Source organism: Daldinia loculata (genome assembly GCF_022478755.1).
Source record: "Daldinia loculata strain CBS 113971 unplaced genomic scaffold F4817scaffold_21, whole genome shotgun sequence".
NCBI classification, from domain to species: domain Eukaryota; kingdom Fungi; phylum Ascomycota; class Sordariomycetes; order Xylariales; family Hypoxylaceae; genus Daldinia; species Daldinia loculata.
Window position 1 is genome coordinate 414,678 of NW_026054875.1, and position 24,251 is coordinate 438,928.

General features: G+C 47.2%; 11 protein-coding genes and 1 non-coding gene across 12 annotated transcripts in view; 8 read left to right on the forward strand and 4 right to left on the reverse strand.

Moving 5' to 3' along the window:
• The first annotated feature begins 1,384 nt into the window (after positions 1 to 1,384).
• On the forward strand, positions 1,385 to 2,468 carry F4817DRAFT_95791 (uncharacterized protein). Its single transcript, XM_049308089.1, has 2 exons — positions 1,385 to 1,668; positions 1,720 to 2,468. Exons 1-2 carry the CDS (start codon positions 1,482 to 1,484, stop codon positions 2,460 to 2,462), a joined length of 930 nt encoding a protein of 309 aa, XP_049159637.1. The 5' UTR covers positions 1,385 to 1,481; the 3' UTR covers positions 2,463 to 2,468.
• Positions 2,469 to 4,394: 1,926 nt separating this feature from the next.
• Positions 4,395 to 5,474, forward strand: F4817DRAFT_95806 (p21-C-terminal region-binding protein-domain-containing protein). Its single transcript, XM_049308090.1, has 2 exons — positions 4,395 to 4,586; positions 4,663 to 5,474. The coding sequence occupies exons 1-2, from the start codon at positions 4,500 to 4,502 to the stop codon at positions 5,431 to 5,433; spliced, it is 858 nt and encodes a 285-aa protein (XP_049159638.1). The 5' UTR covers positions 4,395 to 4,499; the 3' UTR covers positions 5,434 to 5,474.
• A 41-nt stretch (positions 5,475 to 5,515) lies between these two features.
• Positions 5,516 to 6,394, reverse strand: F4817DRAFT_315444 (chorismate mutase; the record flags this gene model as incomplete). Its single annotated transcript, XM_049300541.1, has 2 exons — positions 5,516 to 6,236; positions 6,324 to 6,394. 2 exons carry the CDS (start codon positions 6,392 to 6,394, stop codon positions 5,516 to 5,518), a joined length of 792 nt encoding a protein of 263 aa, XP_049159639.1.
• Positions 6,395 to 6,855: 461 nt separating this feature from the next.
• On the forward strand, positions 6,856 to 9,757 carry F4817DRAFT_336276 (mitochondrial division protein 1). The gene is made up of 5 exons (XM_049303124.1): positions 6,856 to 7,092; positions 7,144 to 7,495; positions 7,554 to 8,154; positions 8,208 to 9,229; positions 9,295 to 9,757. The coding sequence occupies exons 2-5, from the start codon at positions 7,427 to 7,429 to the stop codon at positions 9,568 to 9,570; spliced, it is 1,968 nt and encodes a 655-aa protein (XP_049159640.1). The 5' UTR covers positions 6,856 to 7,092; positions 7,144 to 7,426; the 3' UTR covers positions 9,571 to 9,757.
• Positions 9,758 to 10,365: 608 nt separating this feature from the next.
• Positions 10,366 to 12,499, forward strand: F4817DRAFT_336278 (norsolorinic acid reductase). The gene is made up of 4 exons (XM_049303125.1): positions 10,366 to 11,203; positions 11,294 to 11,433; positions 11,491 to 12,378; positions 12,437 to 12,499. The coding sequence occupies exons 1-3, from the start codon at positions 10,912 to 10,914 to the stop codon at positions 12,190 to 12,192; spliced, it is 1,134 nt and encodes a 377-aa protein (XP_049159641.1). The 5' UTR covers positions 10,366 to 10,911; the 3' UTR covers positions 12,193 to 12,378; positions 12,437 to 12,499.
• Positions 12,500 to 13,300: 801 nt separating this feature from the next.
• On the forward strand, positions 13,301 to 14,958 carry F4817DRAFT_365096 (uncharacterized protein; the record flags this gene model as incomplete). Its single annotated transcript, XM_049306825.1, has 2 exons — positions 13,301 to 13,605; positions 13,712 to 14,958. The coding sequence occupies 2 exons, from the start codon at positions 13,301 to 13,303 to the stop codon at positions 14,892 to 14,894; spliced, it is 1,488 nt and encodes a 495-aa protein (XP_049159642.1). The 3' UTR covers positions 14,895 to 14,958.
• A 10-nt stretch (positions 14,959 to 14,968) lies between these two features.
• F4817DRAFT_336282 (mitotic checkpoint protein BUB3) lies at positions 14,969 to 16,697 on the reverse strand. The gene is made up of 3 exons (XM_049303126.1): positions 16,606 to 16,697; positions 16,183 to 16,521; positions 14,969 to 16,120 (listed from the first exon to the last, which is right to left on the reverse strand). The coding sequence occupies exons 1-3, from the start codon at positions 16,616 to 16,618 to the stop codon at positions 15,396 to 15,398; spliced, it is 1,077 nt and encodes a 358-aa protein (XP_049159643.1). The 5' UTR covers positions 16,619 to 16,697; the 3' UTR covers positions 14,969 to 15,395.
• A 251-nt stretch (positions 16,698 to 16,948) lies between these two features.
• On the forward strand, positions 16,949 to 18,130 carry F4817DRAFT_315449 (uncharacterized protein; the record flags this gene model as incomplete). Its single annotated transcript, XM_049300542.1, has 3 exons — positions 16,949 to 17,012; positions 17,084 to 17,409; positions 17,465 to 18,130. The coding sequence occupies 3 exons, from the start codon at positions 16,949 to 16,951 to the stop codon at positions 18,128 to 18,130; spliced, it is 1,056 nt and encodes a 351-aa protein (XP_049159644.1).
• A 47-nt stretch (positions 18,131 to 18,177) lies between these two features.
• On the reverse strand, positions 18,178 to 18,766 carry F4817DRAFT_315450 (Rpp14 family protein; the record flags this gene model as incomplete). Its single annotated transcript, XM_049300543.1, has 3 exons — positions 18,178 to 18,190; positions 18,244 to 18,496; positions 18,556 to 18,766. The coding sequence occupies 3 exons, from the start codon at positions 18,764 to 18,766 to the stop codon at positions 18,178 to 18,180; spliced, it is 477 nt and encodes a 158-aa protein (XP_049159645.1).
• A 531-nt stretch (positions 18,767 to 19,297) lies between these two features.
• Positions 19,298 to 21,642, forward strand: F4817DRAFT_95911 (uncharacterized protein). Its single transcript, XM_049308092.1, has 3 exons — positions 19,298 to 19,740; positions 19,807 to 19,885; positions 19,939 to 21,642. The coding sequence occupies exons 1-3, from the start codon at positions 19,468 to 19,470 to the stop codon at positions 21,627 to 21,629; spliced, it is 2,043 nt and encodes a 680-aa protein (XP_049159646.1). The 5' UTR covers positions 19,298 to 19,467; the 3' UTR covers positions 21,630 to 21,642.
• A 473-nt stretch (positions 21,643 to 22,115) lies between these two features.
• Positions 22,116 to 22,187, forward strand: F4817DRAFT_t83. Its single transcript has one exon. It is a non-coding gene; the product is annotated as a tRNA-Ala (tRNA).
• The window catches only part of F4817DRAFT_336292 (MFS general substrate transporter), a 3,233-nt gene continuing 1,133 nt past the window's right edge, over positions 22,152 to 24,251 (reverse strand). The window contains exon 3 of the mRNA XM_049303127.1: positions 22,152 to 24,024. Coding sequence (XP_049159647.1) covers positions 22,774 to 24,024 — 1,251 coding nt within the window. The 3' untranslated portion in view covers positions 22,152 to 22,773. The remainder of the gene's footprint in view (positions 24,025 to 24,251) is intronic.

Genomic DNA, 24,251 nt, shown 5'->3' on the forward strand with positions numbered 1-24,251 from the left:
TTACAAATTTACAATATCAGCACAAGGCTCACCGCTGGAAGTTCGGCTCAATACGCCAACGAACCCTCCAAAAAAGCCTCCGATATTCTTGGCCGATGTCACTCTATCGCCGCCATCATCTTGATCCCTGCTTGTTCCGTTCTCGACAGTTCTGGTGCCATGTTCCCTTAGCTGTGGTGTTATACCGGCTGTGGGGAGTTGTCTAGTGTACCTACATAGTTGTGTAGGTGCACTAGACATTGTTTAGTACATTCGATAGACGAATACACCAAATGCGCTATCCCATTGACCGATTCAAGGGTCAGGGTCCGCTAACAGCTAGGGAGCTTGGTGGCCTGATCCGAAACAGGAACGAGGCTTAGAGGTGATGAGGTATGAGATAGGTGATCTCGACCGAGTCTACCAACTTGGTTTGCCCCTGGGATGCAAATTCTGCCATCTTTTTATGACACTCAGCAGTATGAGATAGAAAGACCGGTTTGATCCTTCAATAATCCGGAGCTACACTAGGTCTTGAACGTGGAACGTACACATCAGTTACCTAGCAGCAACTTGCCTGGTAGCAAAGCTATTTCGATATTCAAACGCCCCCAATACCCCATGTCAAAATGGAAAGCGGCATTGGAGATCTTCAAGTTGCAAGGACGCTTGCGTGATCTCCCCTCCCTACGTACCCGACAACTTTGTCAAACCTCGTACTCTACCACGTACCTAAGGCAAACCGAATAATCACCGAGTTAGAGCTGTCGTGTATTGACAATTGTACGCTTTCTTTATTAACTTTTCCATGAGAAGAACCGGCTTGCTTTAGCTACCGCACTTACGATTCAGCTTCATGACATTATTAGTCTCCCCAGCTTTTTAACCCGGACGTTGGGATCTGTTGCTTCGGGTATCTACAGCATCTAGTTCTCACATGAATGTTGAAGGCACCATACCGGGTCTAAATCATAAGTGCAATACCAATAATGGCTATGCATGCATTAGGGTAGAGTACCTAACCTCGTACTAACATGGATGGACAGGCACCGGGTTTCCTGCAGGTGCTCGGCTTCGCTTCTGACCCGTGCTGCCTTTGCATAATAAGCTCCATCCCCCTCGCCTCATCCGCCTACTTCTTCGAATATTTATTTATTTATTTATTCTATATAAGTCTTTATATTCGTCTGCATCTCCGGGAATTGACTTTACTGTTCCTTTCCTCTGAATCTGGCCGAATATCCGAAGTGCTTGTACTCGTTAGCGGTGTTGCTCGCGTATATAAGACACTTTCCTCAACTATCTGACCTGGCCTGGATCCCGCTGTTTGACGGTAATAGACTTAGCACGTTATCTAAATAGCTTGAGCGCGTGATTCTTCTAGTACTAGGGAGTAGTTACCTGAGGTTTTGTTCGAACATGAGCAGTCCTTGTTCCTTGGCGCCGTTTATTAGTTAGGTATCTAAGACCTTAAATATCTTCGCCCTAAAGTCATATCCAAGATGGGTCACTCCCGGTGCTTTTCTACCTACGACGACGACTTCGAGTTCGACGATACGTATTTCAGGCAATTTTACAAACCTCTATCCAATCTTCCTACGCCTCCTCCCTCGTCCAAAAATTCATCTGCCGCGCAAAGCCCTCGCATTACTTCCGACGATGAAGAGAGCGTTAGTCCAGAATTCTTAGGTTAGTGGCGGCCCCCGACAAAAATATGCTTCAACTAATTCCTCCCGTTAGGCCCCGCCGCTCACCTAGCAAGAATGCTACCTCCTGGAGCTTCGTTTATGACACCGTCTATTCCAATAGTACAAGGTCTACTGGCACGTGCTAATCTACCGATGGATATCATTGCATTGGCGGTCTGCATCTTGGACTCGTTAAATTCTCGATTCTCTCGAAGTTGGCGGATATCCTTCCCCTTAAACAGACCAAACGAACTCGGACCCAAACGCCACACCCTACCGTCCGGTGCCGTTCAGGCTGTCCATATCGATAATGTTCTCCCCGAGGTTATAATTTTGGCTGCATTGGTGATTGCGGACAAATTTGTGGAGGATTTACAGGAATCTACCCAATACTATGGCTCCGCATGGGGCCAGAATCTCTGGACGTGTGAGCAGATCAATTTCACCGAACGATGTATTATGGAAAACTTGGGCTACCGTATTCTTCCTCTGTGGGAAGCTAAGTCTATCAAGCAAGCGAGACACGATATCGAAATGGCTCGGCGAGAGCTGATCAACGAGGATATTGGAATGGAGGACGAGAGCAAATTGGCCAAGCATGGGAAGTCAATGAGTTCGGGACATGCTGTAGTTGGCTTGGGTATGCAACTGACACCTGTGGACACTCCCAAGTCAGGATTGTCCACTCCATTCGGTCATATTCATGATGTTGCGCCAGAAACTCGACAGGCTTTTAGTAACCGTACGGCCTTACCGGGGGACTATTTATACCTCCCCTCGACGACATTAACTTAATGAATTAGATGTCAAGGCGCGATTACGATTTTGCACGCTCGAAAATATACCATCTTCGTTAGTCTGCACAGCATATTGGCTGCATAGGCTTGATTGGATTTACGTTGGAACCGCGGCCAGGGTTTCATTCGCCTCACCAAATTGCGCTTCTCGATAATCTTGTTAGTTTTTTCCCATCCATCGGGTCGACCCATCCGGGCCAAAGGAGTTGTGCGTCATGGAGTTTTAGGGGGACCGGGTCCTGGGTCGGAGTACAGGTCTTGTATTGGCTTGGAAAGGTCACATACTGGGGGACACGCGTCCTACGAAATTATACCCACTAGTAATATATTAGTCTTTCATCCGTTCACAATGGCCTTGATGGCTTCAACGCCTGGCCCGATTGCAATCGCATCCTGCATTTCTACTCTAGTAAGAAGACTACTACTCATACGACATAATTTTTCAGAATGGGCCTATTATATCGCGCCAGGCTGAGCGGACCGATGTCTACCGTTAGAGCTGAGAAGGCTTTCTACCATGCCCTTTACCCCGGGTTTTTATATAGACATGCATACCACATGGACGAGTAGGCTTCGGGAAATTTTCTAGCCAATGAGACAGTCACAGGAAGTCTATAATAGGCAGGAGAAAGGTGAAGAGACGGGTTGCACGTTATCGAGGGGCATCGATCCGCTGGATATATCGATATTTCACCCAACCCAATAGAGGGCTAAGTGGTTCAAAATACCACAGCTGGTTGGCCGGTTCCCTGCAGTAGTCGCTAGCAAACCACGCACGAACGTTTCGAGAGCACCAATCGGGACATCGACACATACATAGCGTATGCTGCTTTCATGGTGATCACGCAAAACTGCGAGATCGAATACGCCATGTCTGCATTTCGATCGAGCTAATCGATCCGTCGAGACTCGAGATAGAGCGACGTAGACGTATGGCATTTACTAATAGAATTGGCTAAATACACATACACACATTTTTGACAAACCTTGGACTACCTAAGGGAAAAGGGAAATCAAGAGAAGCGCTTAGTGACTTTTACATATTATAAACTATCTTCTCTAGAGGATGGACGAAGATGTTTAAATCTGATCTTTTACGCCAAGGCGGGCGGCAGTTGTGATCTTGAATCAGTAACAAGCTTACTCTTTTCTCACTTTGTAGAGCAGCTTATTATGATTTATCCCAGTTTACATTGGCAATAATGTAACTCCATCTCGACTCTGTTCCTAGTGGCGGCGCGAAACCAAGTTGTGTAATATTGACTTTATAGAATACATAAAAATAAACAATGATAGTGTATCTTAAAGACTCGCAGTATGTATGCCTTCAATACCCATATATTAAAGTTGTCACATGCAGTTGCGTTAGGTAAATTAAGGTGATACTTTGCTTCTACTCTGCGCCTGAATTCAAACTCATTCATTCAATGACTAGAGCACGCATATCGCTTGATTGACAACCTACATGCATGTAAGTAACCTTACTAGAACTACAGGCCCCAATTGATTATCGGAATAACTACCTATACAGTGACATATCAGGTAGATGACAAACTTCTGCAATAAGCTCAACGTTTAAAGAAGCTTCGGACGTTATGGTTGAGTGAAAACACTCCTCTATGCATATGCATCGTATATATAACATCATCAGAAGATGACAGTAGGTAGTAATTTAGACATGTACGAGTTTTCTATGGGTAATTCCGATAGGCTAGAGATATTTAGGTGTCTAATGTGATAAAGGTAAACATGAGAGCTTCAGTTCTTTATGACCTAGGAGTTTAAGTTCGAAGGTTCTTACTGCTTGGTGGGCTAGTACCTGACAAGGATCCTTATCGAAAATAAGCTTTATCTTTTATCTTATCAGACCAAAAGAAGACTAGTGAGGGGCAGGACGGTGGCAGAATAATTTTGTACACCGCCTGAAGCCGGTTCTCATTTCTCATTATCAAATTGCGAAACTCGGGGCGCATTGGGCTAGGCCGATTCTTCAGATCTATCGTAGTATTCATTTACGCGATTCAGCAAGATAAAAATGGCAAAGAAACGAGCGAGAGAAGCTGACGGTGCCGCTGAGGCGCCCGACAAGATGGTCGAAGATAGCGACAGCTCTGACGATGACGTGAGTAGAAGACTCCTAGCACTTTATTAGTGCGGCTTGTGGTGTTTTAGAAGTTGACTGACAAGTTCAATTTTAGGATTTCGATATGGTCAATGTTGACTTCGAATGGTTCAACTTCGACCCTGAAATTGACTTTCACGGCACGAAATCCCTGTTGCGACAACTCTTCGACGTAGACGCGACTCTCTTCGACATCTCGGGGCTTGCCGATCTAATCCTGTCGCAACCAACAATTGGGTCGACAGTCAAGGTCGACGGTAAGGAGACGGATGCGTATGCTTTCCTCACTGCGCTCAATCTGCACGAACACCGCGAAAAGAAGCAGATCGCCGATCTTACCAGGTATATCTGCGAAAAAGCTAAGACGAATGAAGCTCTAGCGGGAATCCCAGATTTAATATCCTCTGGAAATCATGTAGGGCTTGTGCTCTCGGAGCGCTTGATCAATATGCCCTCCGAGATTTCGCCGCCCATGTACAACATGCTCATTGACGAGGTCGAGGCGGCAGTGGAGGACAAAGAGCCCTACGAATTCTCGCACTATCTCATTATTTCCAAGACATACCATGAGATCGAGTCGACACTCGACGTCGAGGAGAGGAAACGAAAGAAAGGAAAGCAAGATGCGACAATGTTTTACTTCCACCCGGAGGACGAGGTATTGCAAAAGCACGCGGTAGCTAGTGGTAGCTACGATTATACTAAGATCGGTGAGGCTATCGCAGATAGCAAGCGAGCCTTCCAGGAGATGGGTGTCATGCCGCGTGGCTTCATGATATTAATCGAAGCTAGTAAATTCGCAGATGCCGCGAAGGCTATAGGGGAGTATCTAAGTCCTCCGTCTTGAAGTAAAAAGAAAATCAACGCAATAAGACATAACCCACCCACGACTTTTTATCTAGCCTTCTATGTCTAGCTCCGTGATTCGCCTAGTTCAGTCGCTGCATTAGATATTCCACCTCGACCTCTTTCGTTAACGGGATGACAAAGTCCCTGTACATGGAAACCACTGCTTCAACATTAATCTTGCGATCATCCTCCGAACCATTCGTAGATGGATCCGTGCCGTAGGTGCGCGCCTTTAGTCCCAATCGCGCCAGAACTTGCTTCTCGACCGCTGCATTTGTGATAGACTCGCCGATTCCGTCACGGTCACCGGCCTTGATCAATCGAGTGTATGTCTCAGGGTCGGATTGGAACTTCGATTCCGCTACGAACATACCGAAGTGTATTCTTCGCGAGAGGGCCTGGAGACAGGCGATGTCGCACGTAGCAGAGGAACCGTAGTTTTCTTCCGACTCGCCGCGATCTGGGCGCCCGAAATCCGGGCACACGGCCGGCAAGAACTGTTCAGTGTAGAACTTCTTGATCTTCTCGTTGACGTTAACCGTATTCGGGTGCAGAATCTTAGGGTAGTTGAGAGGTTTCAATATGGGCTTCTGTAGCGCATCGGGGAAGAAAGGGTACTCGTCGGGTGCCTCGTAGCGTCGGATCAGGGACTGTAGTTTCTCTTGCTCTTTCAAGTACCAATCCATGAAGCTGAGCTTACTATCCTGACCAATCTCTATTGCTCCGGGGATGTAGATGGTCTTGTTGAGCGGGAACTGGACTCGTTCGATCAGGTGGAAAGTGATCGTATCCTCTAGTCGACTAATGAGTTGTTAGCAATGCGCTTATCCCACTATGAGGGTGGAGGGTGGAGGGTGGAGGGTGGAGGGAAGGAAGAGTTGCGCGCACATCAACTGAAAGCGAATGTTGGATAGATCAAGCGCCTTAGAGGCATCCTTGATGTCAATGATGGTATCCATCGTCACTATTCTGGTTCAACGGGTAGTACTGGCTTGTGTATAACAGTCAAAAGTAGACGGAGAAATCGTTGCACACTCAGAAGATATAGGCGAGCAGATTTTTGTATTGGAGGACAAAGACCCTCCTCACTTACGAGCGGGGTGAGGCGCAAGTGGTGGGCAACGTTTCACAGTCAATTCAAGATGTAAGGAGTAGGAGATATGTATCATTTCACGAGGCTGCAGTTTCTTTCTCTCAATGGTCTCGTTTGCTACATACGCAGTTACGGCCGATAGTCGGCCAGTATCAAATTGGTACCTTTTTTTTTTTGTAAGCTCCTGAATGCAAGTCAGCTTACTTATGAGGTAGGTGGCGTCCCTACCTACTGCCCTATAATTTACAGGGTAGCTGGGTATGCAGTGTCGCACCCGGCATTGTAAGCTAAGAAAGAGTAGAGTGATGGTTGCGGCGCGCAAACCTTATTCCTTCTTAGTGTAACCCCTCCCTCTGCCCTTGTATGGTTTAGCCCGGTACGGCGCGGGTTTGATAACGCTAGAGATTCCAGAGATACAAGTCTACCTCCTACGCACTAGGTGCCCTATGTTGTACGTAAGCTGGGTTAGGTCTACCATCTACCAGACAAATGAGGTGCAAGGCGAAAGACATCCATCTGCTCTTTCCGTAGATGCGGCGTCTGCAACAAATCTTATCCGGCGATGTGGGTCGCGCAAGCACAGCTCATGCCGAGGGCTCAAGCTAAAATTTTTAGAACGTCCACTGCGGGAAAAGGTACATTCGTCCGTCTTCGTTAGCCTTGTCAATGCCTTGCTTTTAATTTGGGCCATCGAATATTTTCCGTACCTACCAACCTATCTTATTAGATAACTGCCCTACTCCTCATGTCGGACTACCAAGTAGCTCTGTGAGAGATCCATTTAATACTTGTCGGAAAAAAAAAACCCTCCTGTATGCTACCTTAAATGTGTGGCATTTGCACCGTGCGACCGCACACGACTTCTCCGGCTTCAGTACAAATTCCATAGACTCCGCGCATGGCCGATTCAGACCCGAACAATGCCATTCGTGATGACACCCCGCCGGGTGAAGATTCGATACTCTCGGTACCCTACTGACCGCTTATCTTTGTAATGCGCACGTGAGGACTAACTTCGCACATAGTCGCGAGGACTCGAGGCCTTCACAAGAAAGGTGACGACAACGGCGAGCCATTTAGTAGGTCCCGGGTCCGATCAGGCTGGGAACCATTACCACAACGCCATGGCTCAAGTTCATAAGCAGCTGAGGAAGCCCGGCATCCAACGAGGCATGTTCACCATGGCTCGGACGACGCCGACTGACTTGGTTCGCTCCAAGTTCTCTACCGCTGAAATCCAATCCCGCGCCTTAGCACACCTGCCCGACGACATGCTTAAAAATTTACCCGAAAATGAAAATGCCTATTCCTTATTTCAAGGCTTCCAAGCGACTTTTCCTGAGTTGACACACGAGGGCAAAAAGCACAGGAGAAAAGTCTCGAGAGGGAGAAAAATGCTCGAAGAGAGCCCGACAACTCCAGATAACCCAAACCACCTCCACAAGCTAAAGAAAGACAGGTCATCGCTTATGCATGAGCTTGAGATGCTTAGTATTCGGAAGAATATGGCAAGCTGTGAGATCCGCGAGATTGATAACAAGATCGCTAATCTAGCTGGAATGAGGCGCATCATTCTTGAGAGGTTAGCAGGTTTAGAGCAAGAAGAAGCACTTTTGGAACATGATAGTAGGTGATCCCCCACCAACGTGCTTCTAAGCCCGTGCTGACGCAGAACATAGTTGTGGATATGGAGGGTCGGATAGAAGACGCTCAGACCCTCTTTGACGAAGCCGAGTCGATAGCTGCTGCTGTCGACACACCAAACAAATCAGACGATGACGACTTAGTAACGGATCAAGATACAGATGAATTTATGTCAAAATCTATATACGAGAAGCTTCCTTCTACCCCATCCAAAAAGAAACACAAGACCATGAAGCGAAAGTCAATGCCTATATTGCACGAGCACTTCGAACCAGGTTTTATGATCCGGGAAATTAAGGCTCACGCCGATGATATCACGACGTTAGACTTCGATGTACCTTTTGGCACCCTCGTTACAGCCTCTATGGATGACTCGGTTAGGGTATGGGATTTGAATGCTGGACGCTGTATTGGATTTCTTGAAGGCCATACCGCACCGGTACGGGCACTGCAAGTAGAAGACAATATCCTTGCTACGGGTTCTATGGATGCCACTATCCGATTATGGGACTTGAGTAAGTCACATTACGATCCGCAAGGCAGTCAATTTGGTAGGGACGACGAAGATGACGACGGCATGGCTTTTGAGAATCCCGATGACCAACCAGTAGACCCGCCCGAGGGCAGTATGGCAGATTGTCCACTCTTTACTCTGGAATCCCATGTAGATGAGATTACTACTCTTCACTTCCGGGGCAATACCCTCGTTTCTGGATCGTCGGATAAGACACTCCGCCAATGGGATCTGGTGAAAGGACGATGCGTACAAACCCTTGATGTGATGTGGGCAGCAGCTCAGGCTTCCGTTTCTATCGGCACGGGCGAGGGGACCTGGAGACAAACCGGGCGGCCACCAACAGCGTCAGCTGATTTTGTGGGTGCGTTGCAAGTCTTCGAGTCCGCTCTAGCCTGTGGTACCGCCGATGGCATGGTTAGACTATGGGATTTGAGAAGTGGACAGGTTCACCGCAGCCTCGTTGGACACACTGGACCGGTGACATGCTTGCAGTTTGACGATGTACATCTTGTGACGGGTAGTCTGGACCGAAGCATACGGGTAAGTCTTTTCTCTTCAAAGAACAGCCCTTTTAATCTTTATCATACTAACATGCCGCTTTATAGATATGGGACCTACGTACAGGCTCCATATTTGATGCCTACGCGTACGACAACCCAGTCACAAGTATGATGTTCGACAACCGACGCATCGTAAGTGCGGCGGGCGAAGACGTTGTCAAGGTCTACGATAAGATGGAGTCGCGGCAGTGGGACTGCGGCGCGGGTATCACGGAAGCGGACGGAAGAAGGGCACCGGCTATTGTGGAGCACGTTCGCATCAAGGATGGCTACCTAGTCGAGGGGCGTCGCGACGGGCACGTGGGTGCTTGGGCATGCTAGCCTCTTGCACTAAGTGTGCTTCATGGATATGTATATATGTCAGAGTTTTTACGAAAAGCAAAGGTCACTGCGTAAACTACTAAGTGGATTAGCTGAATGGTGTGCATGCTCATGTTTTCTTGCCCACTAAGTAGTCAGATGTAGCGTAGTTAAAGACACAGAACTACACTTATTATCGAGCTTCAACCCCTTTTTTTACTTCGTCTCCGATATCTCTATGAGCTAAGTAGGTTTTGAAGTACTTGTTGAGCTTAGATGGTAGGACAGCCTTATTGTACGACTGCGTATTCTTCCTGTGGGTTCTTTAGATCGTCTCACCTATACACACGATTTGTGACACTCGAGCCTCTCGGCGTAAGCAAGCGCAGTAATTGACGTAGACCTTGCATCCGGAACTTATATTCAGGCAGCTAGACATACGTAGTAGTGCTTCTTATTCTAATGCAAGAGGCTTTGCTGTTGACCACAATAGGAGATGTAACCCTAGATATTTATTTATATGCGAAGTTATCACGAGTATACTTTACCCTCGGTGTCCGCGAGGAACCCGTTTGACTCTTCGCCGGAATATAAGAGAACTCCGCTAGTAGGATTAAACGAGATGGAACCAGTATTTGTTTCTTCATTGCAACTGGAAATATGGATTTTTGGTGTTCACGGTGACATCTGGACCTCATAGAAGTTGACCGTTACCTGAATAGGGCATTACAAGTCTTGGCACGCTAAAGTCGGCATTCAAAAACCAGCCAATAACGATGCATACTACCAGCCAGACTTAGAAATTGTCTCCTTTAAGACACGTCTTGCTCGGACGTTGCGGACATATCAAACACCAAAATCCAGCGACAGATAAGTATCCTGCATGTAGGCAGTAGCAGCATGACGTCTATACTTACCTCGTCTTTATATTCGTGAGGTACATGTAAGGTACCTTTGCATGGAGAATAAATCCACGCGGAAATAAAAGGGGTGGGTTATGAATTCGTAATGCCTTAGCAATCGGAAATCGTATAGACATGCTGGTTGATAACTTAGAGTAGTATAGTTATCTATGTCGAACATATGGGGGAAGAGTTATGATGAAGGTAGTAAGTACCTACATAAAAGGGCTGCTAAGTTCCTGCTCTTTTTACATGTTGAAGGCCCATAGCCCCATAACATCATCTGATTAGATCTTGAGCAGGTGCAACTTAGACGTATTACTTCACTTGACTGGTCAGGTGCTTCATCTTAAAGTTTACCTACTTAAATATAATCTCCCAACGGGAAGTCGTCACCGTCCTCATTTCTGTTTCCCTAAGCATTCACATATATCATTTTTCTATAAAACCTTTTATCAACATGTCGGCAATGGTAATGGCGCCGCCACCAAAAAGCCCTCTGGCTCGTTACCGCATCCTATCCCCAACGGCCAATGTCCGAGTTAGCCCCCTGTGTCTGGGGGCTATGAATTTCGGTGTGGCTTGGGCTGATCAGATGGGTGCTTGCGACCAAAAGACCACGGAAGAAATCCTCGACTTCTTCTACGAGCAGGGCGGCAATTTTATAGATACTGCCAACAACTACCAAGCCGAGCAGTCTGAAAAGTGGATTGGAGAGTGGATGAAGAAGCGTGGTGTCCGTGACCAGATGGGTATGTTAATCACTTCATTCCGTGTTTTAACTAATTTACTATATAAGCATACCAAGTACAAACGGGTAAACTGATAGATGTTGGTTGTAGTGATCGCTACCAAATATAGCACTAGCTACAAAACGGACTGTGAAGAAATCATAATCAATAGTCAAGGCAATGGGACCAAGAGCTTACACGTGTCTGTCAATGAGAGTTTGAAAAAGCTACAGACGGACTATATCGACTTGGTATTATACATCTACTTATATCATTGCTATGTAAGGCCTACTGACACCGAGATACAGCTCTATGTTCATTGGTGGGACGGCAGCACATCAATTCCCGAACTCATGCAGTCGCTTAACCGTCTCGTGCTAGCAGGGAAGGTCCTCTATCTCGGAATTAGCGATACACCGGCCTGGGTTGTGAGCAAAGCCAATGAGTACGCTCGCAATCATGGATTACGCCAATTCAGCGTTTATCAAGGTCGATGGTCGGCCGCCTCGCGTGACTTTGAGCGAGAAATCATCGCCATGACCAAGGCCGAGGGGATGAGCCTTGCTCCGTGGGGTGCGCTTGGCGGAGGCAAGTTCAAAACGGAAGAGCAGCGCCAGAGGAAGAGCATTGGGCGCGCTGGTGATATCACTGAGACGGAAATCAGGGTCAGCAGGGCCCTCGAATCGGTAGCTATACGCAGGAACACCATCATTACTAGTGTGGCTCAAGCGTACGTCATGCATAAAGCGCCGTACGTCTTCCCGATCATCGGCACAAGGACTAAGGAGCATCTAAAAGCCAACATCGAGGCTCTCACATTGATTCTTGATGACGAAGATATCAGGGAAATCGAAAGCGCTGTTCCCTTCGAACTCGGTTTCCCCAGTTCGTTCTTGTATGGCCCCCAGCTGCCTGATCACCCAGGCAAAGTGTGGGTGCTGAACATGGGAGGTACAACGGACTACGTCAACGAGCCGAAGCCCATCACACCGAAGAAAGCCGGAGAGTAGAGTACTCGCGCGTTCTCGGATGTTTGGAAGTGGCTCACCTACAAGTATTATTGAATCATGGCTACCTGGCTCTTAAACTGATAGGAACATGTGGGGAATTGTTGGGATGTATCCTCTTGCTGAAAGGCAATGTTCCGTATCGAAACTTAGCATGGCTTTGGGCGATGGGCTATGGGGATACAGAGAGTATGTCTTCACTCTTCTCTAGAAGGAATGGTAAGATTTCAACTTACATTTTATATAGATAGTTTGGCGGGCTTACTGTATGATGAATGCAAGAAGGCATATACAAATATGTTTTTATGACGTAGAACGAATATATATAAGTCAAAGTCACTTTGGACAGGAAAGAGTAGAATAGGGATGTTACTTACGCAGCGCTCGCCATCCAGAATCGGAAGCCCTATTACTAATAACTCCTCAAGTAAAATCAGTATGACATTAATAGTTGCGAGTATTTCCAAAATATTATTTGCAGCTGCAGCTATGTTTTGAGCCGTCTGAAGGATTTTATATATCAAGAAGTTCTATGCAGAAGATGGAGAGTTAACCCCCTTTCAATCGAAGGATAAGATGGTAACGCTATAGAAGTTAACATCTAGACTGTAAGAGATGTAGTCAAGCCCTTACTGATATCATCCAGGCACGGCAACGGAAAAAACGAGCAAGCCCTCTAATTTGTTGATATAAACTACCTAGACTAATTCAATTAAGTATAAGCATGAGGAATTACATAAGATAGTTCGAATTTTCCTATCTGGAAGTTACATGTACCTGGTAAGACTTGGCCCTAGGGCGTTAAGGGGGAAGTAGCACCTATACTGCTCCTACCTTTGCAAGTTAAAGTTCATTAGGTACCTCCTAACCTCATAGGAGGTAATTAAGTTATCACATTTTCTCTGTTCCTCCTTCCAAGGCCTCATCGTCCACAAAATGCATAGGAAATTCTTAGACGACTCCTACGTTTATTTTGTAACACATACAAGAGCTTTCCATCTCACCTCTACTCCAAATAATTATAATACGGCTAGTGTATACGAAGTCTTCTGGACCGGGCTACTTCATACAAGATCTTGCGAAACCCATATGATTGAACCCCGTTGTTATCATGGCTCCAGAACAAGGGCCAATGCGGCTTGACGAATTGCCTACGATTCCGTCGTCCATGGATCCCATATTAACTAGTTCAATGGTTTATCAATCCCTGATTAGTGTTGGAGAGACCGCAGCCCTCCCAGAGCGTACTCGATCCCTAAATATTAACGACAACCACCCTCCTGGGCCGGATGAGGTTCTAGGTTTAGATAATGACAGGACAAGGGTTATACCAGCCTCTCCCATCCGCGCAAATGTGAAACGGAGAAGATCCGTCGTATCTGCCCCTGGAGATATCCTGGGGCGTCGATTATCAAGGTACAGTACGACGTCTTAACACCTTTTACTCAAAGCCTATATTTTTTCCCAAATCATAATAGGTAAAATAACGTCTTTCGAGAAAGTCTAACCTGCACGATAATAGGAGGAGTAGCCCGACCGCGCTAAGTCATAGAGATGATTTATACCGTCCTCGTAACGATGAAGTATTAAGAGTGCATCATAAGGGAATTCAAACCCCTAAGCGGACAAATAGTGCAAATCATCGATCTAGAAAGCGAGGAACATCTTATCCTGACGGTGCTGAGTCGCGAAAGAGGCAGAGGGTAGACGACGATGATACGCCATTCACCAAGCCGACAATCAAAAGGACTGGGAGCACTAAGAAGTCCCAGGGAGTGACTATACCGCAGCTGCCGCTGACTGGGCAAGTGGAATACAATGAAAACGGCGGGCAAGTGACATATGAGCGAAAGGGTGCATTTCGACTGAGGACAGATAAAGGAAATGATAAATTTCGCTCCCTCAAGCCTCGTGGTCAACCAGAACCACCCTGGCGAGCAGGCGATGGATTCTCAGGGGATGAAGCTAGACCGAGCTTCTTGTTCTTTATGACCGGTACGCACAAGCAAAGAAGACCCGATTTACTTCCGGGTATGGGCAAACTCCAACTAGAAAGCGAGGTTGCCAATAAAGACGACGTGCGTGGATCAAGACTCAGTGGCTCGAAGGTCCAACATTCAACACCGACTCAACGTGAGATAAAAAACCGGCGTGGCATAGCAAAAGACGTCTGGCCTACCAAGAAAAACTTTGTAGAGGAGTTGGGACCGCGACACCGGAAATCTACCACTCTAGAAAACCAGGGAGCTATCTCTCCTAGCATGCTGACCAAGCCTACTTTCTTAACTCGTCAAAACCAAGATATGTTCTCGTATAAAACTTTGACGCCACGGAAAAGAAAACATTCGGATTTCGAGAATTTTGGACGATATTTGAAGGAAAGCAGCGGGCCGCATTTTATTGCTAACGTAGGGTATCGGAGATCAGAGATGCATTATATCAAGCAGTCAAAGCCGGGGGACGAAGCATACGAGCATGAAGAAGGATACGAAGCAGATCAAGAAGTAATGACTATACCTTTAACGTATAATGAGAGTGAGATCGACGAGGATGAAGTGCTTGAAAAAGATAGCTATGCAGGTACACCTAATAGCTCCCGGAGCCGAGAGTCTAGCGCTATGGATTCGGCCATTTTTGTTCTTGGCGGCATAGAGAAGGAGACCGGGCCGGGATCTCCGGAACTTGGGGACAGCAGACCGGGTTAATAGATGGGCGTCTACATCTGGCCATGTTATACCCTGTAAGCACTTCGATTTTACTCGATTCAAAGGGATCTAAATGTTGAAACAACTGGCTATGCCTATGGCAGATAGGTGGATTGGCTTTATATCAGCTTTTATATTCGTGCCTACCTAGGTACCTAATGTACGACGCATCAGTTACTGTATTGTCAAATTGAGGAATTAGTGGCATATTAGAGCATATTTTTAAAATGATCGGAAGCAATGTCACGGTGAAGTACTCTAGGTAGCCTGGCAATGTTATTCTTGGAACGGATGCCAGCCAAGCCCAGAAGATAATCGTGATCACCCAAGAACTTGTATGATCTTGAAAATATAGAAAATTGCATTTTATAGAATTCAAAGTTCCCTTCCGCTCTTAACGCCAGCCAGCTCCGGGTCCCTAGAAAGTTCTTGGTAGATAGATGATACAGCTATACGTCGTTGCAACTCTTCCAATTTTTCGGTTGGCCTGTTATTACTTGTCTACTTGCCCTTACCCTTAGGTAAGGCTTCGTTCTCGCCGAGCTCTCTTACAAAAATCTTGGTACGACCCTCGCCGCTGTAGTCTTCCATACCCGTCTCGAAACCGGGACACACGCCGACGGCGAGATACCGCCCGTCGGAGCTGAAGGCGAGGGCTGCGACGCTGTCTGCGAACTTCTGGTACACTTTCATGCGGCGCTTGGCCTCGGCATCCCATAGGGCAACGGTGGCATCGCCCCCGCCGCTGGCAAAAGTACTGCCGTGGACGGGGTGGAAGGCGAGTGAGTTGACCGGGTAAACGACATCGGTGCTGCTGCCGTCGGCTTGCGGCTGCGCTGTGCGGTGGCATTTGAAGGCGTACTTGCGGGCTTGCGACTCGGCGCTCGCGTCGAACCATTCTACCGCCACGCGCCCCTCGATCGACGACGTCGCGTATCCGGCATCTGAGGGCATGGCAGCTACGGCGCGCGTCAGAAATTTTAGGGACGACTCGCGCTGTTGCCATGGCTGCGGCGGTTCTCCGGATTGCGAGGCCAGCGCGCTGGAGAGGGCGGATAGGTCGTAGATGTGCACTAGTCGCGATGTCATGGCTACGATCACCTTGGACGGGCTAGCGGCCATGGCGTGCGGCTTGCCAGGGAGAGGGACAATTAAGGGGGAGAGGGAGGGGTTCGATGGGTCGTGAACGTGTAGGGTACTGTCCCAGGAGGCGGATAAGAGTAGAGCTGCAATGGGTTAGTCTAACGACACCTTCTGATGATTTCCCTTTCCAAGCAGGGGAGCTTACAGTGTTCTTTGTTATATACGACCCTCCGCACAGGCGCGGCATGCTTGCTTAAGGTAGTCTGTTCGCCGCTGTCGAGGTCGATGCGCCGGACCTGCCAATCCATGCCGGCACTGAAAGCCTCGTTACCATCTCTCCCAAAACACACGTCCAACACCGGCGCGCGGTTCTCAAACGTTCGTAGCAGGGTCCCGTGGCTTCCGTCATCGCCGTTCTGGAGCGTGTCGTATAGGTAGATATTCTTGTCCCAGGAAGAAGCTAGCAAGCGCGACGGCGAGTCTGGCGAAAAGGCGAGCGCCGAGATGGCGTCGTTGGGCGGTTGCGCGAGCTCGAACTGCGTTGCTGTTTTCGCGTTTGTTAGTTTATTTGCCGACCAGATGGGTTGAGAATCAATCTAATTTGTGTAGTAGGAGATAAGTAACGTACCTGGTGGTGCCATGATGCCTTGGGAACTTTTACGCGGTAATATATAGAGAATGAAGCTCTCTACTGAATAGGTGATGAAATACCAATCGAGAATCGTCAAAGTAAATATCAATACGTTAGGACTTTACAGGGGTACGAATTACCCCAGTGATAAGACAAGCTTGGTCCCACTTTATCGTTATCCACTTTAATTTTCCCCGAAGCTCGTCGAAGTGGGATGGAGGGGCAATTGTAGCTTCCCTTTTACCATCTTCAGCCTGCATTCCCGTCGCCCATTTCTTCACTCTCCTACAACTTACACTCCTCGGCTCCGTAATACTACGCTTTTGCACAAAAGCACAATATGCCCTTCGCACAACTCGTCTTGGGGAGTCCAGGCTCGGGAAAGAGCACTTATTGCGATGGCAGTAAGCTACTCCAACTAGCTATTTCATGATTTCCTTGTTGAGTACTCGGGTTCTCTAACTACCTCTCACAGTGCACCAGTTCATGAGCGCAATAGGACGTGAATGCTCTGTTGTGAACTTAGATCCTGCCAACGACCACACGAGCTATCCCTGTGCCTTAGATATTCGCGACTTAATTACCCTCGAAGATATCATGAAAGATGACCAGCTTGGACCAAATGGCGGTATATTATACGCGTTTGAAGAGCTTGAGAACAACATGGAGTGGCTTGAGAATGGACTGAAGGAGTTGGGAGAATCATATATTCTTTTTGACTGTCCCGGCCAAGTTGAGCTATATACGCATCATAACTCACTCCGGAATGTTTTCTTCAAGCTCCAAAAGTTGGGCTACCGAGTACGCACTTGCAGTAACCATGTTTTCCTAGATCCAAGCAACTAACAAACCGTAGCTTGTCGCCGTCCATCTTTCCGATAGCTTCTGCCTTACTCAACCTTCCCTTTACATATCCAACCTACTACTAACCCTTCGCGCCATGCTCCAGATGGATCTTCCTCATATAAACGTTCTTACCAAGATCGATAAAGTCTCGTCCTACGACCCGCTGCCCTTCAACCTCGATTATTATACCGAAGTACAAGACCTCTCGTACCTTATGACGGTCCTTGAAGAGGAATCGCCTGCAATGCGCAGTGATAAGTTCCGTAGACTAAACGAAGCTGTCGCCAACCTAGTTGAGAGCTTTGCTCTGGTTCGTTTCGAAGTTCTTGCTGTTGAAAATAAGAAGAGCATGACGCATCTTTTGCGGGTTATCGATAGAGCGAGTGGTTATGTTTTCGGCGGCGCGGAGGGCGCAAATGACTCCGTCTGGCAGGTTGCAATGCGCAACGAAGGATCGATGATGGAAGTCCAGGACATCCAAGAGAGATGGGTTGACGCGAAAGATGCATATGATGCAGCAGAGGATAAGGAGTGGGAAGAGCAGCGCAGAGGAATGGAGGGCGATACGGGAACTACCACACCAGACCTGATCCCAGATGATGACGATGACGAATTCGACGGAATGCCGCCACCAACAGGCGATAGCGGGATTAAGGTAGTTCGCAAAAAGCAGTGATGTCCTCTCAACCGTCACTTAGTTCCCCCATCTCTACGTCGCTACCATCATCTCCAACGTCTAGTAAGTCTGTCATGGCAATTTCACGTTGCGGTAGTTCAAATTCTCCGAACATATTACTAAAGGAATCTCTAGCCTTTTCTTTGTGGCCGTTCTCCGCCGCAAAAATGAGATTTCGAGCGCGACGGATAGCTTCTTCCTCGGCTTTACGCATAGTACCGCTTACGTGGACAACACGGAAGACGCATGGTTTCCCATTCTTAACCGGAACACTGCTCATGAAGGTGAGAGCGGCCCAGACGAGGCGATATGATGATCGCGAAATGCGCAAAATAAAGGTAGAGGTGGCGTGAGAGAAGTATTTAACTAGTAACGCCAACGTGAGCTGTGTATAAGTCGCGACGAGTTCACACTTGCTGACTCACCTCCCAAGTTTCCGCCTTCGATAAGCCCCGAGCCGTAGTCTCCAAACAAACTAGCAACCTCAGCACGTATGCCTCTAAGGAGACCTGCGGGGTTGAGCTGGTCGGTCGTAGGCTGGTTGATAACTACAACATCAGGGATATCAGAGCGACCGCCAAGTTCATTCGGGTAGAGGATCTTGACTAGGAGGTAACGCTCCTTGATTCGGACCATTGTTTCTTAAGAAGCCATCCACTTTCAGGGCTCTCAGAATTGCCTGGTGTTATAGGAGCACAAGTACAGTCGGGATACGCTCTAACACGTGATAATCGCGTGCGCGGAAAAGATAAGTGAAGATTCAGGTCGAGAAGCTACGAAATAGGTAAAATTTCCGTTGTTAGGAGAAGCTTTATCTTATCGGAGTTATGTGGGGATTTTCAAGCCAACCAGTCTTAGGTACACTTTAAGCTTTAATGCTATGGTACAGTGCAACGGGAACAATTTACAGTGGAAACTGTATGACATAATTCATGAAATAACGACTGTTATATTACCTGTGGAAGTCACAGACTCATATGAGGTAGTTACCAAGTATGTATATGTTAAGATTTTATTTATGAAGCAGTTCATAGAGATTTATAATTGCACTATATTTCATAAACTTCCAAAATGATTCCAAGCTCCCGCTTCTCTCGATGGAAGATGAGCTGTTTAACTGACTGAAAGCTGACATATTCTGGCCCCGCATTTGCACTGTACCAATGATGCTTCTCTCTCATACACAATACAGGTCCATGATTCACTTACACCAAGAATTTTCATTTTATATAATTCAATTCAGCAGCCATTGAAATAAACTCAAAGATTTCCTTAAGTTATAGTTGGATTCAAATCGTAATCGAATTTTACAATTATTGAATCAGTCCACTGAAACTATGTCTAATTCTACCTTAAGGGTCGCATTACTCATCGTCTCTACGACAGCGGCTAGGGACCCATCAACAGATGCTTCTCAGGCAGTCCTAAGCAGCGTCCTTGAAGAGGAAGGGGATGGGCGTTGGGAGCTCGTTGATACTAAGATTGTTCCTGATGTTGCCACTCAGATTCAACAACAACTTATGCTATGGACAGATGTGGCCGCCGAAACTTTTAATCTCATACTTACTACTGGCGGAACGGGCTTTGCGGTGGCAGACAATACACCAGAGGTAAATGATATAAGTCCAGTGTATTCTATATTCAAGAAATGTAGCAGTTTGGCTAACTGAATTCAGGCTGTTTCGGCCCTGATTCATAAACCCGCGCCTGGACTTGTTCATGGCATGTTGGCGGCTTCTTTAAACGTCACTCCGTGTTAGTATACAAGCCCTGGAACATATCATAAAATCACCAACTGACCATATAAGTCGCCATGATGTCTCGTCCGGTTGCAGGTGTCAGGAACCGATCAATCATCATAACCCTTCCGGGATCTCCAAAAGGAGCCCGAGAAAATTTACAGGCAGTTTTAAAGACACTACCGCACGCATGTCTCCAGGCTGCGGGAATGGATTCTAGATCATTACATGTAGGTGGGATCAAGAAGCTTGAGGCAGAAGCCGGCATAAAATCCAGTGGAGGCCATTCACATTCCCACGATCATCATCGTCATGACCACGGGAATAACCATCCGCCTAGCCATAGTCATGGACACGAGCATAGCCACGGTCATGGTCATTTAGTTAGGCATACGGCGCCTAGCACGAATCCACTTTCAAACGATCCCAGCCTTGGCCCTAGCCGTAGGAACAGAGAATCCCCCTATCCGATGCTCTCGGTTGACAATGCCCTCAGCAAGATTAAAGACCACACACCATTGCCAGAAGTCGTCACGTTGAAGGTCGACAGATCGTTACCTGGCCATGTATTAGCCGAAGATGTGCAAGCGAGGGAAAATGTCCCTGCTTTCAGAGCGAGTATCGTCGACGGTTATGCAGTGGTTGTGCCTAGCGATGGAAACTTGAAAGGCGTCTTCCCCGTCGTCTCCGTATCTCATGCCTCGCCGGGAGAGGTTGAGCCATTGAAGGAAGGAGAAATTGCCAGGATCACTACCGGGGCACCACTTCCTCCAGGGGCCACTTCCGTTATTATGGTAGAGGATACAATTCTGAAGACCATGACTGACGATGGTAAGGAAGAGAAGGAGGTAGAGATCCTCGCCGATAACGTACAAGAAGGGGAGAATATTCGAGAGGTTGGCAGCGATATCAAGACAGGGACAGTTATCCTCAGCAAGGGCGAGCAGATCTCGGCAGTTGGTGGAGAAATAGGCCTCCTTGCTGCTGTCGGGGTTGCCGAAGTGAAGGCTTACCGTAAGCCGGTCATAGGGGTATTATCCACTGGGGACGAAATCGTCCAGCACGATCGGCCTGGCGATTTGCGGCTGGGAGAAGTACGCGATACCAACCGGATCACTTTGATGACTGCGGCGAAGGAGTGTGGGTACGAGGTTGTTGACCTAGGGATTACAGCAGATAAACCCGGTACCCTAGAAGAGACACTAAGAGACGCATTACGGCGCGTTGATTTCATCATTACTACAGGGGGAGTCTCAATGGGCGAGCTCGACTTGTTGAAGCCAACAATCGAGAGGTCACTAGGCGGGACAATCCATTTTGGCCGCGTCGCAATGAAACCGGGTAAGCCAACGACGTTTGCTACCGTCCCCGTAAAGGACAACGCTGGCGAGCGAGTCACGAAAGTCATATTTTCTCTACCTGGCAACCCGGCCTCTGCCATCGTCACATTCCATCTCTTCGTCCTACCTTCTCTCCACCAGATGTCGGGTATCTCACCGGCCGGCTTAACGAGGGTCCCCGTAACACTCGTACACGACTTCGTTTTGGACAAGGCACGGCCCGAGTACCATCGCGCAATCGTCTCCGTGGGTAAAGACGGAAATCTGCTTGCTGCCAGCACGGGCGGCCAACGAAGTTCTAAGGTTGGCAGTCTTAGAGGCGCCAATTGCTTATTGTGCATGCCAAGCGGCAATGAGCCTCTTAAGAAAGGGTCGAAGGTCGATGCGCTTCTGATGGGCGGCATACGGAGCGAATTATAGATTTTACTCTTTTTTATCATATATATTAGGTTAGGTACTTTACCAACTGCGACACAGACCTCAATGCGGATGACAAGCAGCATTGTCTGAGATCCTGCACGTCCGGGTTATACGGACGCCTGAAGTCCCCTATATCTGAAGCTGGCATTTTCTTGGTTGAGCACTCTTTAGAGCTCATCGGCTTGCACCAAGGATTATGATCAATATATACCAGAGGGGTTTGAACCCGACAATGAACAATTTCTCTACCGTCATACAAATCACTTATAATTCGCCAAACGCTATTTATCGCATTCGCCTGACCTAAAAGGCTAGAACGCAAACCCGTACGCAAGTGGGTTTGTCTACAATCGCGTTTGATTAGGGCTGCCCCCATTCGTAGCCCCATCGTCGCCCCATCTTGCAAATTTTAGTCCTATAATTAAATACAACGAAGCAAAATTTCAACAGCTGAGATTCATCTCTCACACGGTTCCATCATCACACGGGCTTGTGGTTTAGTGGTATAATACTCCCTTAGCATGGGAGTGGTCCGGGGTTCGATTCCCCGCGAGTCCATCTTCAGAGGTTAGATTCCTCTTGTACCTTATATTTTTATTCATTTTTTATAGTCTTAACATACCTTGATGGCATTGACGTACAGCAATTCCTTTCTCGCGGTTTTTTTTTCTTTAATCTTCACCTTGGTCTTTTTTCTCCCCCTTTCATTTAATGGCCAAGTTAATGTCGAATCATGACTCGAATTACTGTATTGCAATTGAATAAAAAAAATCTTTTTTCATGTCGCTATAAAATAACAATGCCTCGTTCTGATCAACTGAGAACAGCCCTTAGCATCATAGAAGAGAAAATGCTTGAATTGATATCTGCAATTATCGCTAGATCATATACCTTGTTGCTCCAAATTCGATAAATGCGGTCGTCGAATATCCAATCTATCGACGCATGAGATCATAATATCATTACCTCGTGTGTAGCAGTCCTAACCCCCTTTCAATCCTAACTTGACCTTATTATGACAGATATTAGAAAATATGCCAATCTATACCTAATACCCTAATAATCTAGTTGCTATGCAAGTAAAAAAGAAGGAGATCGTATGCGCATCCGACTCCTTCGCGGAAATGATAATGTTCAAAATGCATTACTCCGATATGGCAGGACATATTCCAGCTTCCTCATTTCGCAAATCCGGTCGGCTTTTACTCACCATCGTACTGTTCTTAACCACAATATTACGTACGTGCTTCCTTGGTACCCAGAGGAGCTGTACAATCCCAATTACTGCAACACCAGAGCAGCTAAACCAAGCAGCCGCGGAACCACCAGCACTGTAGATGATACCTACTAGTGGCGGGGATATAGTTCGAGCTAAACAACAAGCAGACATAGCTAATCCGTTGACCTTCCCAAGCACGAGTGGAGACGGCGTGGCATCTTTCAACAAAATGAGAGCGCAGGGAATAACAATGATACCGAAGAGGCTCTGTAGGATCATGGAGAAATAAATTCCAGGGGATACAAGCGAGGGAGGTAAAGCAGATAAGAAAGGCATGACCACGTATGCTAAAGGATAGAAAACGATGTTGATGAGAAACGACTTCCATACTCCGATCTTGTCTACGAAAATCGGGAATATGAACCCCTGAATGAACAGACCGAGGATCCCATTAACCGACAGGTAGATTCCTACGTCGTGGACAGTGTACCCCAAGCCACCAATCAAATCAAGTTGACCTGGAGCTGCCGCTGGCCTATCTAAGAGGTGCGTAGGCAGAAGGGTGTTGAATGCCATCTGATGGTATGAAACCAGGACGAGCGCAACGGTTACCATTATGATGGTAAAATTGAAGGGCCGGCCATTAAACACCTCGCTCTGCTTCGGGGTGCTAGGAAGGAGTTTGATCGAACGCACGGTCCCAAAAGACGATCTCCTCAGGTCGAAGTTCTGCTCGACTGGCACTGGAAGACTTTCCTCGATAAATACCGGTCTATCGCTTGCGGCGCACGAGTGACTCCGAGCAGATGATCTTCGATCCTTGGGACGGTGGTGGAGCGGAGTACGCTCATCGACGATATCGTCGTCCTCTTCGAAGACGGACCCAGGAGTAGCCTTTCCGTGTCGCGGGTTAGTTTCCTCGAGGAAAAGTATTCCCTGTATAATAGCCAACACGATGACGATGACCGACACGAGGTTTGGCAATAGATAAGGATACCTTCCGAAGATGCCATCGGCGGGAAATAGCGAAGGATAGAATATCGCCGGTTGGGCTAGAAAACCTCCCATGGCGGAACCTATAATACCGCCTAGGGTCCAGACGAAGGGCTGAGTAGCGTAAGCTTTTGGCTCGTGCTCCGGCATCTTAACCATTTCCGCAACCATCGTTTGCATCACCTGCAGTCAGTGTAAGTATGTACCTGATTATTCAAGTCATGATACAAAAATGCCAATATAGACCATTTATCTAATTGAATAAGACGAGGAAGAAGAACCAAAATTCAACGAATAGTAAAAAAAAAAAAAAAAAAAAAAAAAAAAAAAAAAAAAGAAAAAAAATAAAAAAAATAAAAAAATAAAAATTAAAGCCACCCCCAAAAATAAATGGAAAAGCGCACCCCCGT